Raw genomic sequence first — 12,404 nt, forward strand, 5'->3', positions numbered from 1 at the left:
CACCCACCCCCCAAAAAAAAGAGGGAGGGGGGGGGGACATAATCTAACAAAGTTAAAACACCTTATTCGCAAAGAAAGTAGCTAATGAAATTAAGAGATCAGGGATACACCTTTATTAATGGAATACACAAACAAGTGGGGGTCTCTGGTGACCTCTGGGGCTACTTTTTTGCTGGTGTAACTTTGTTTTCCTCCCACAGCAAACCAGAAAGATGAGCTCTCTGTTCCTTCTTTAGTGTGTTTCACAGTCACTCCAGGCTGAGTTGAAAACACCAAACGAATTGCAAAATCAGACAAACAAGATATAGGTCAGCTGTAGATATCTTATTGATCATTTTGCAAGAGATGAAAATATGCATGTGAAGTATGTATTGTCTATTAAGGAGCACAACATAAGAACAAAGCTTCTCTAGATTATCACAAGCTAGAAAACCATATAGACTTGACTTCCTACTCATACATCAGAATCAGATTCCAACGGAAATTTCAGGGTTTTGTTCCCACAAAAATGATGTTAGCCTTTTTGGCATGCAATATCAGCATACTCATTATAAGGCTTTGCTTTTTCTTGATTACTTCACTTAACTCATTACAAACAAAAAATAGAAAGCAATAGTTTAAGAGAGCAGAGGTGTTCGTGCAATCGATCATTTCAAAGGTACACCGCTGTTTATTTGGAAAATAGTCAAGTATAGTAGGACTATATTTCACTGCCACGCTAGCTATATAAAAATAGGTTGTATTGAAAGGAGTTATTTGGGTCACCAAAACACTTGTACCACAACCTGGTTACCACAATTTGATCGAATTAGATTCTTAAAATAATTAATGTACTTTCTTCAATGTGTTCAACAGAAATCATATTTCACATAACACAGTAACATCTTATCATGAGATTTTTTTTCTTATCATGACTAAAAAACAAGGTTTCTCACAAAATACTGAATGCATCATCATCAGGCAAAACAGAAAAAGAAGCACATATCCCATTTAAAAATGAATAATCAGATTTTCAAAAACACTTAACATAGTAAAAGCTAGATCTTGACAAAAGAAAATCATCATTAGACCATTTAAACACTTCCTCAAAAACAATTAATATCTATATCACAAATTCCTAACAGTTTTTACCAAGGAAGTATAAGGGACACCCCTTTCGTTTAGAGGTAACCATCTTGTAAATGAGTAATTGAAATTTGAAAGACCAGGTCCTTTATTTGTTTTTATCAATGAGGTCATGCCCTTTCAATTTGAAAAAGAACAATGAAAAAACACATTTTGATTACAATCCATGTCACACATTCTTAACAGTTTTCGTCAAGGAAGGATAAAATGATTCACCCTTTCCCTTTAGAGTAGGCAATCAACTTGTGCAATAGAATATAAAAGATCAGGCCCTTCTAAGTTGAAAAAACCAATGAAAAAGAAAAACACATTCTCAAATTCAAGAGAAGTTCTCACCTTCAAGAATTCTGCAAGTGTTGCTGCTAATTGCTGCTGCTCATAGGTACTCTGGTTTCCATGCCAACTAAATACTGATGAGCCAGATTGCAGAAGAAAACACTCATTAGAGTTCAGTGAAGCTGCCACCTGACAAAGTTTAGAAACCAAAAAAGAGATAAGTAATCAAGGTTTTAGATTTACTTTGATAAGTTTACAACAGAGTACATTATAACTTGTGGCCATAGCCCATAATTACTGTTACAAGTTTTTTTTGATAAGATAAGTGGTATTAATAACAGCATCAGGAAGATGCAAAATTTACAAGAATAGAATTTGAGCTCTGTTACAAGTTTAACTTGGAAGCACCAGAAAACTGAGTCATACACAAGGCCAATCAAGTTGCATGGACAACATGATATGCCTCTCCTATGGCCAGTGATGTACTGATATTCGGTAATCTAGCAAATCACAAGAAATCCAATAAAAATTTCCATGTAAGAATGATATGAGCAGCCAGGTCCTTTCTTTCTTCAAAACTCAGAAAACCAGTGCATGCAACAGAGAAGCATAGACAAGAACAGCAAATAGCATAGCAGCCCAAAAAGAGAAGAAATTTAGAAGGATTGCATACAGCATCAACTTGAACTGCTTTGTTGTTATGCACAGAAGTTCCAGATACTTGAATAAGTGCCACGGAATCAGCAGTGTAGGTTTCATCATTCAGGCCTTTGTCAGCAATATAAATTTTATAGCCAGAGCTTAATCCACCCTGAAAAAATGATAGAAATTCATTATGGTTATTAAATAAATATGGCAAATTACATTCTAAAGAAGTAACCTGAATTACACTGCATAAGAGGTACCTTAAGGACCAACAAGGGCTGGAAGATTGCAACAAATTGTGGTGGTTCTTTCCCTTGATATATGCGACCCTGGATGATGTTACACGTCATACTAAAACCTCACTCAGTTTTCTAGCGAGAAAAGAGGTGTCAAGAAGTAATACCAGCACTGGTCTCCCTTTAAGTGAATTGCACATTGTACTAGCCAATTTAGCAGCCATGTTTTGGTCCTCCTGAATCCATAACGTACAATGGACTGGATAAGGCCTTCAAATTTATCATATACATGACATAAAGTAGAAAGGACTACAATGCAGAAATAGTTAGTCCATCAATCCCAACTTTACTTTCTTTTTTAATCCCTTCTAATTTACATTTGCTGATTTCCCTAACAGGAAAAGTTTATCAAACTCTGAACATTCAAACTAACATAAGTACTACTATAGCACTATACTACTTATCTTTCGTACCTGACATTCTAAATTTTATGCATCTCAATTTTTAACTATTATACTAGACATTTCAACAGAATTTTATTTTCTAAATCAGTGCGCTAGTCCAATGAGGTCATATCCATATTAAGTTTAAATATATGAAGCTAATTTACAAAAGATGAAACTTTTATATGATGGCAATACATTTTCACTTCCGTTTCCTTTTTTTGCATCTACAGAGGAGTAGGGAAAAGAATTTTACAGGGTAGTCCAAATAGATCTGATTCAAAACCATGAAAATAACAAGGGTGTGTGAACATTTGTTATTTTTCACTATTTACCAGAATATGATTTTTTTAGATATAATTAAAAATAAAATATAAGAGATGAATTTCCACCCTGATGTCTAAAATGGCATGTTAGTTGAATTACTTGTGAAAGAAAATGTCATATATAATGAATTATTAATAACAAGAAAAAATGTGGAGACCCTTATATTGCAAGGACAATCTATATTACCTCAACGCTATCCTTTCCAATCCACCAGCATAGATAATAATCTTCTTTCCTGTCACTGTGGTGGTATGTGTAAAGAACGATATAGCAATCTCCACAGTGAAATTTACCAATATCATCTCCGGTGACTGGGGTCTTTGCATTACCATTGATACGCCAAACCTAGTAAAATCATAAATTTTTAGCGACAATATCAGCAGACAAATTATAATCAAAAGGATTTCATAGTGATGATCAGACCTCTATTTTTCCACCCCCTTCAAGCAACGGAGGGACTTCCTCGTTTACAGGAGCACTTTTGCTAGCACCTTTAACACCAATCCCTTGTTGCTTCAGCAAAGCTGTATAAATGCAACAACAACAAAAACATAAAACTGCTTCCAAGAAACAAAATATCAATTCTACAACATTCAAACTAATCTACCTGCTACTTTTCCTCTTCCCTCCTCAGCAGCCGGTGCAGACCCTGATGGCCAAGAGTCAAAGTTGGACTTGAATGAATATGTTTCATAGCCTTGAATAAGTCGGGTTACATGTGTTGACTTGGGTCTATTTTGACTGGAAAGAAATTCCTGTGGATATATTTAGTCAATTAGTTATGAGAAATTTCACCATAAAAGAACTCTCTGGAGTTTAGAGCTAATATTTACCTCTGCAGCTTGAGTGGCAGCTTTCCTCTCTTCCAGTTGAGTTACACGGCCAACCCAAACAAATACCTCAGCACCACAATCCAAAAGATAGCATTTATTGTTTTCTAAGCTGGATTTTGAAAGTTCACCGTCCACAGGACTGACTTGACCATCAGTAATGCTACAAAGAGAGGGAAAAGTTCAACTTTAGCACTAACACCAGCAAAAGGTTGATTTCAAACTTCTAGATGAGAAAGCAGCAAGCACTAGGGATGCAATCAACAAAAATATGCCAAAATTTTTAAGATTTAACTAGAATAATTCAAGTATAAAGATCATTTTTAGTGGAAAGAAATACCATCCAACAGTAATTGGTCAACCAAGGATGTTTCAATTATTTTATATTATATGAAGTGTCAAACTTAAGTTCAATTTACATTATGCTTCAGTTAAGTGTGTTAATTATTGGATCTAGCACTCAAACAATTTTAAGATAGGGATACTTTTTCATCTGGGCAATAGAAGCCACTGGCTTAGTTGCACCTCCAAACCAAGTAAAATTAAGAGAGATAAAACAAGTATCGACTCCAGTAAAACGAACATAGCAACAAGATATTCACCTCACAGAATAAGATACACATATTCTACACTGATGAAAACATATCCTTCATTTCTTTGATTGCTCCTAGTGTCGTTATTTACTCCATTTGCCATTTCCCAATTCCCAACCATTGTAATTCTCACTTAGATCCCCAATTATGTGACCCTCCCACCACTACATGTAATGTCAAAGGTTTACCTTTTGACATTTTAAAAAAGTAACCACTTACTGCAAACAAAAACATAAAAAATCCCGAATGAACTGGAACATTCTTAATCCAACCATAGCAATTCTATAAACGAGACACCTATTTAATTTGACACAAAGGTTATTCTAAAGCAGTTATGAATCACTTAAGGAACAAAAGCTGGTGAATATAAATTAGTTAAAGACAAGTATAGGACAGCAGGATTCAACAATACCTATAAAGTTTAGCAGGTGTCTTCTCTGGAACAATATCATCTTCACTAGCAACCTTTTTGCCAATTGGAGCAAAGCCACCAAAGAGCACCCAGAAGGAACCGGAATCCGTCTCAGCTTGTAAATTCCCATCATCTGGTGTATGCAATAGAAATAAGGAGCACTCCCACATGAATACCACGAAATATTAATAGAATAAAGAAAAGGTCTGAAGTTCTTCATTAGAACCGAAACATAGCATACATATCAAAAACAGATCCATATTAATTCTGTCGAAATAATTGAACTGTGTAGGTGATGACACCAATTCAAATAGAACCTTTCCTTGAAATTATAAGCTTTTAAAAGAGTTTGTTCCCTGTCTTAGTTAGTCAAATCTGCTCTATGTGTGGAACTTCTTTATTCCTTATTATAGCTGACTCACATAAATCTAAGAAGAAGAAATATTCATGCAAGACATGCATAATATTCAGGAACACCCAATCTAAATGTCCTGCTTTAACACAGTCAAATATACCAAGCTTGATAATAATTTGACCCATAATTTCTAATGCTAAAAAAATTATACTAGGAAGTGTAAGATAGAAATTCGCCAAATATACATGTTTTAGTTGCAAAAGAACAAAATAGACAAAGCAAATTTGAAGGCTTAATAAGGAATTTCAACAATAAGTTCAAACTAGGACGATTAAACCGGGATAGAAGGAGTATAACAAATAGATATTACTTGCTCACCACTTATCTATGAATTTTTCAAGCCTTGTACTTACCAACAATTACAACATCACATGTCCCCTCGTGATACTTGTCCTTCAAGAACTGAATAACTTCTAATGCTTTGGCCCTCTCCTGGATATTGGAATTTGCACCATTGAACTGATATATCTTGTCTTTAGAGTCCAGAATGAACACATCATCATGATTTAGAGAGGACCGGGAAAATGGGACCTGATACATATTCATGCTTAAATATGTAATCTTCAACCAAAATTGAACATGATTGCATGTTCTAAATGAGCTCATCAGTAAGTTTTATATGCTTCTATACCTGCTTCATCCTGACAACTCGTTTGCCCTTGCAGACATACAACCTTGTTTCAAATTCTTCCTCTTCTGGTTTCTTGAATCCAGATGCAATACCACCTTCCAATGGTATAATGCATGGCTTAAAGAATGATAAAAATTTGTCCGATTCATGACCTTGGATTTCCCTATGCTGTACTGCTCGCCCTCCAAGAATCGCATCAAGCTCAACAGTTTTGATAGCTGCAGTTCCAGCTTCATCCTGACATAGCATCCAAATTTTAGCAAATGGAAAAGAAAAATATAAATCTGGTTAAATAGCTGCTAAGAATGGAGATCGATTTCACACCTGACTAGTATCCTTTCCAAGCCAGAAGTGTATATCATATATATAAGAACCTCCCTTGCCAGAAGTTGTCTGCAATTATAGATGAACATGTGATTTTGTGGTATTATATTAGAAGGCTGTGATTGGTCCAAAGGGCGGGTCACAGACGGATTTCTCGGTTATCAAAAAAAAAAAAAAAAAAATATTATACAGATGAACCTGACTAGTAGGATTATGTCAATACAATTCAATAATACTAGGCATGAATGACACTTTTCTGCCAAGATAAAGGAGTACATGTAAAGCCAAAGACATTCGCATCCACGAACCTGCAAGATGATGTAAGAATCACCCGAGTAGAATTTACCACATTCTGACTTTGGCAATGGAACTGGTTGGAAATCCTCAATTCTCCAAATTTCGGTCCCTCTAGATAGAGTTAAGTTTAAAGTTTGAAAAGTCCCAACAGGCCGCATTATTAACATAATAAGTTCAAACCTCAAGTTAAAGTTCTTGCAGCTATGTTTGGCAGTGGAAATAATGAACATAAACACACAACTACTTTGGAAATGGTCACAAAATGTTCCCTTTGGTTTTTCCTCATGGAGGAGAACAAGAGGTAAATGGAATGCTATTAGATCAAATGACAAAAAACATTATTGAGAAAAGATGGATTTTCCCGGATGAAATTTCAAGGGGAAGATATGATATTAAATAGGCTCATAGATTTCCTTAAAGAATATTTTTTGCAGGCAAGGAGCAATTTCTAGCAGCACATGAGGGCACTGTTTGCATCTAGGGAAATATATAATATGTTAGAGCATAGGATATGTTGTCCTTTCTCTTTATCTAGTGAGATAGCTTCTGTTGTGCACCCATTGTTTTTAGTCTTTCAATTCGTGACAGGGTTTTGGCAACCCCTTGGTGCCTCATTTAACGCTACTTCTAACTTGTCCTCAAAAATATAATAATGAACACACTGAAGATGTCCAGAGATTGCTATTCTATTTTATTTTTTGGATAAGTAAAGGTAATATTCACTGAGGATCGCCAAGAATGTCCAGAATATTTACCACAAAAACGCAGCTTACTCTTTTTTGTTTTTATTTTTTTTAAGCCCCCGCTTACCCTTTATAGAAGCAGGGTGCTGAGAAAAATTCAGTGGTGTTTAAACTGATCAATACTCATTTCAACTTTTTCTTTTTTTCTATTTATTTATCATTAATACCCTTTTCAACTTTGTTCCATGTAATCAGTCAGGGATCACATTTGCAGCAAAGGATACATTCTCTGACCCGCACCCTGAAATGCAGGTTCTAAGGCTTTAACAGAGTTAGACATGATGCAAAATCTTCCCCGTTATCTCTTTCAAGGAAGAAAAAGAAACTAGATTGTTGAAGCACCCGACTTCAGCTATTCCGATATTCTGAACACCAACTGCACAGACAAAATGGACATGACCATTATCATCCCAGCAACAAATTAAGAACTTCATTTAATAGCACATGCAATAAATAAAATCTTCATTCAAATATAAACAGACAATTAGACAAGTGAATCTTCACAAAAGGAAACATCTGAAACCATGATATAGTTTATTCCAGTTCCCAACTTCTCTTCATACAACTCATTTTCAAAGCTACCAATCGTAACAGCAATAACAATAAATATAATCTTCATTCAAATTTACACAAGCAATTGGACAAGTGAATCATCACAAAATGAAACATCTGCAGCCTTGATATGGCTTATTCATGTTCCCAACGTCTCTTCATACTACTCACTTTCAAAGCTACCAATCGCAACTAGTTCGAGTTGGCCATATGAATCCTTGATATCCATTTCGCTCCATTTGGTCATGTTTCGTTTCAATTCTCAATAAGTTTAACTCTTAAGACAGATTAGGGGTGCGTTAACACTGAGAACTCTCTAATGTTCTACTAACATATAACTCTCTAAGCACACAAAAAGATCCCCAAAAATACTAGACCTAATCCAAGTGTACCAACATGACTAAGGCTTTATCAACACTACTTTGTGTTGCATATATGAATCATTTTCTTCTATTGTGTTCTATTCTTTTATAGGTCCACATAGATTTCCAAAGATCATAGGTCCTTTTAGACAACTTCCTTTCACATGATCCTAGGTATACTTTTTCCCCTTTTAACACACTTCCGGTCATCATAGAGACACAGTTAATGACTGGTGCATTTGAAGTTCTACATAGCACATGGTCAAACCATCTCAGGCGACCTTATCTCCTTTATCCTTTGTGTATTGCTTGTACCTTCCATCAAATATTACATTTCTGATCTTCTCTAATCTTGTATAACCACAAATTGGTCTTGATATTTGCATTTTTATGACACTTATCTTCCCGATATGATGGCCTCCACATTACATTGTAGGCCTTGCACTGTTCTATAAAATTTATTCACCTGAATAAGTATCTTCTTATAGCATAACACTCACGTAATGCTCCTTCATTTCAGCCTTCTTTTTTATTCCATGTGTTATATCTTCATCTCTTATGCCGTCTCTTTAACGCTAAGCTTAAATTAGTGAATTCTCTACATTTAAGCACCACATTCCTATGTAATCTCACCTCCATTCTTCTTATGAGGTTAAACTTGTGGTCTATTTATCTCGTCTTACTTACACTTGTTCTAAACCCTTACTTCAAAAAAGGTTCTCAAAGTTCAAGCTTCATTATCTCAATCAATTCAACAATAGCCTATAACATTGAAGATGCGTAAGGTGGTAAGTTTAATTATCCACCTGTATATGCAGGTGGGGAGAGCTTGGCCGCAGGCCAACTCACCGCATCTACTGTTCAGTAAGCCTAGTCTAGTAGGAAAAATGAATCTCCTTTAATAAAGATGCAAGACTACGACACCTATCTAGAAATCTGGTTGTCTTTAGTATAATTTGGTATGCAATCTGATATACATTTTCATTCTTCAGAATGCCCTAAGTCATCTTTAGTGCACAAGTGGAATTATTCTGCTCCGCAGCTGGTCAGTCCCCGACATATTTTCGAGAGAAGGGCTCTAGATTACAAACCTTGAGGTATTTAGCTATGTTTTGGGTGTGTGCATGCACAAAGCTTCCCCCAACCCCCTGTCACACAACGCGCATACAAAAGGTAAATAAGCCTGAGAAAAAAGTAACTTCCTTTGCGAACCTTTCTTTAACAAACTGATTCAGAGAACTAAAAAGAAACAGTGAAGTAGCTTCCTGTGATACACCTTATTATTAATAAAGCTTAATAGGTTTTCTCATTTCTGTGTCTTCAGTTAGTAACTGCACATGATATACAGCCTTGTTTTAAGTAAATTGCTTCTTTCTTTTTTGCAGGTAAGTTAGTTGGTGTACTGCTTCTTCCTGATGATGGAGAGTGGAGACTCAATACTTCCAATGAATCATGTGACTAGTAGGCATCTGTAATTTTTGGCCTTGATAGAGATTATTCATGTTAACTGTCTCCTTTTATGTATTTGCTATTATGTCTACGCAGGTCAATCTGTCACCCTGGTAAGAGGATAACAGTAGTTTTTCTAAAATCAAACTTCTAGGAGCTCAATTCTGTAATTTATCCCAAAATCAATGCTTCCCCTTACTGACTACACTTGTCATCCGCGAATGACCATCAATTATAAGGATGCTGCCCCTTTCATTATCAATTTCTTCAACTTGTTGTGAAGACAGGCCTCAGATTGTGACCAATAAATTGACAAAAAGATATATGAAATACTCCACAGTGAATGCTGAAAAGTTCCACTCTTGCATCCTCCCACCATAATGAGACCTCGGTTCTAGTTTAAGCAATGCCATTTGGTGAAACATTCCTATAGATGAAACATCTAGTACCTTGGATTATAAGATGCAACAAACTTTCATTACTTTGAGAAACATTGGCAATTGCGTTCTGCAACTTATTACTGCTGAGTTGACGATACCAAAATTTGGTCACTTATCATCAAATCGTAGGTATATTTTCCCAAGGGCATGATCCACAAATCTTTTTCCTCCATATAATACTTCCATTGCTTACAAGAGGAAAAGAGCCCACATCAGAATAGGTAGAACATATCAGAAGGTGTATCATCCATGTCTCCTGCCAAGGGGCAGCTGATAAACCCAGAAAAGGACTTTACTTTAAACTTCCTTGAATAAACTAATTGAATTCCAATAAAACTTGAAAGCAATCAAAACAAATCCTCATTTTCAGCACCTAATAACGCCATATAAGTCTCTCTTCTCAAGCAACGGGTTCAAGCAGGGCAAGTAACTAGTAATATTCTATGCTTCTAAACATATCTGCATTAGAACTCATAGTAAGCAAAAGCTACAAAACCATATCTTTCTCACCTAAAATCTACATCCAACAACTAATGATCTACAATGAGATTACCCAATTTCCACAGCTGCATGGTACATTTTAGCTAATCAATCATCCCACATCCAAAATTAGACTCTAAAACCACAAGAAAACCTCAAAACTGGCATTAAAAAACAAGAACCAATTTCAAACATATTATCCATATTCTATATCTGCATTAGAACTCATAGTAAGCAAAAGCTGCAAAAAGCATATCTTTCTCACCTAAAAATGTACATCCAACAACTAATAATCTACAATGAGCTTACCTAATTACCACAGCTGCATGGTACGTTTAGCTAACCAATCATCCCACATCCAAAATTAAACTCTAAAACCACAACAAAACCTCAAAACTACATAAAAAAAACAATAACCAATTGATAACTTAAACGTAAATTAACGAACAACCCAGATCATCATTCATTGAATTAACATAAACAAAACCAATATTATCCCAAAAAAACATCCAAAAAAAATGTGCAGATATCAAAAACGACTAATTCTATAAGAAAATCAAATTAAAATTGAGATCCATAAGAATTCATCAAAAATGTGGTCAAAACGCACCTCCGGAGATCTCTCTTTGAACGTTTTGAGATACAGAAAACAAAAGGGTACAACAGAAAAGGAGAAACGAGCTGGCAAATATAAAAAGAGAGAGAAAAAAGGGAAGGGAATAATTGCAGTAATGGGCTGCAACGTTTGTTTTTCCCCTTTCTCTTTCTCTCTCTGTAACTTTTTTGAGGCTTTTGAGAATTGATTGCAGAAAATCTGATAATTCTTTTGCAGACAGAATATTCGGAAGAAAGAGAATTGATAACTTTTTTAGAGAGAGATGAAAATGCTTTTACTCCTACGGTTACTAAATTCAGGCGAAGAATCCGGCAACCGTAGCGACGGCGCCGGTGGCTTTTCCGGTTACCTTTGAACTTTTGGATTTTGCTGTGTTTTTACCTCTTTTTTCGAATGGATATATTCCCTCTCCTCCAATAATATGGGAAATTTTGAAAATCACGTTAGGATGGTGTAAAATATTTGAGAAAATATTTATATAATTTGACCATTTTATAAGGTGATTATATATAAATTTTATAAAAACAAATATTGATATTGGTAACTTAGTAAATAATATTCCAATTGATTTGTTATATATAGGGTTCAACTACTTTTATATTCTCCAATTTTAAATGTATATTTAAACTTGTAGAAACATGTGTTTTACGTGTCAATTTGCATGAATACACTCGAACTGATTTGTTTATGTTACATTGAACATGTATGTCTACTTGTTCAATTTTATACGAGTTTAAGGGTCTATATTCGTACACATTCTAAGTTAGAAGACATGAATATCAATTAAACTCAAACTAAAAATCACGTTTATATATTATAAGATCTATTCATTCTTGATTTGATAGACATGTCAATTTGTGTATTTGCCCTTTGGCCAAACACATATACAACCCTTCTAACTTGTCCTCATTTTTCATTTTGGCATTCCAACTTAACCTAGTTCCATTTTAACCCTTAAAAACTCCATTTGTTATGTACCATTTTAACACGAAATACTATTTTTATGATTTCTTTATTTTTATATATATTCTTCAATTGCAACTTCTTATTTTAAATCGACATATGTCAGTTAATTTTAGTTTTAAAAAATAAAAATTAACAAAAAATAATAATTTTTTTAAGAGTTTTATGTATTTTTATGTGAAAAATAACCGGCGAAATTGTGTTGGTTTTCTTTCTTAAAAATCACCGACAATCTAACAAATTAA

The 12,404-nt window shown here is 34.7% G+C and overlaps 1 protein-coding gene across 1 annotated transcript in view; it reads right to left on the minus strand.

Annotated features, from left to right (window-relative positions):
• Positions 1-11,611, minus strand: part of LOC102586061 (villin-2) — a 15,656-nt gene extending 4,045 nt beyond the window's left edge. Inside the window, exons 1-16 of the mRNA XM_006351250.2 lie at positions 11,191-11,611; positions 7,522-7,673; positions 6,566-6,665; positions 6,258-6,326; positions 5,934-6,170; positions 5,656-5,833; positions 4,888-5,020; positions 3,886-4,045; positions 3,660-3,807; positions 3,476-3,576; positions 3,239-3,397; positions 2,450-2,518; positions 2,307-2,375; positions 2,075-2,212; positions 1,462-1,590; positions 111-258 (exon numbers count right to left, since the gene is read on the minus strand). Coding sequence (XP_006351312.1) covers positions 111-258; positions 1,462-1,590; positions 2,075-2,212; positions 2,307-2,375; positions 2,450-2,518; positions 3,239-3,397; positions 3,476-3,576; positions 3,660-3,807; positions 3,886-4,045; positions 4,888-5,020; positions 5,656-5,833; positions 5,934-6,170; positions 6,258-6,326; positions 6,566-6,665; positions 7,522-7,577 — 1,894 coding nt within the window. The 5' untranslated portion in view covers positions 7,578-7,673; positions 11,191-11,611. The remainder of the gene's footprint in view (positions 1-110; positions 259-1,461; positions 1,591-2,074; positions 2,213-2,306; positions 2,376-2,449; positions 2,519-3,238; positions 3,398-3,475; positions 3,577-3,659; positions 3,808-3,885; positions 4,046-4,887; positions 5,021-5,655; positions 5,834-5,933; positions 6,171-6,257; positions 6,327-6,565; positions 6,666-7,521; positions 7,674-11,190) is intronic.
• Between the last annotated feature and the right edge of the window lie 793 nt (positions 11,612-12,404).

The sequence above is a fragment of the Solanum tuberosum genome, unplaced genomic scaffold, assembly GCF_000226075.1.
Source record: "Solanum tuberosum cultivar DM 1-3 516 R44 unplaced genomic scaffold, SolTub_3.0 scf00129, whole genome shotgun sequence".
Classification (NCBI taxonomy): Eukaryota; Viridiplantae; Streptophyta; class Magnoliopsida; order Solanales; family Solanaceae; genus Solanum; species Solanum tuberosum.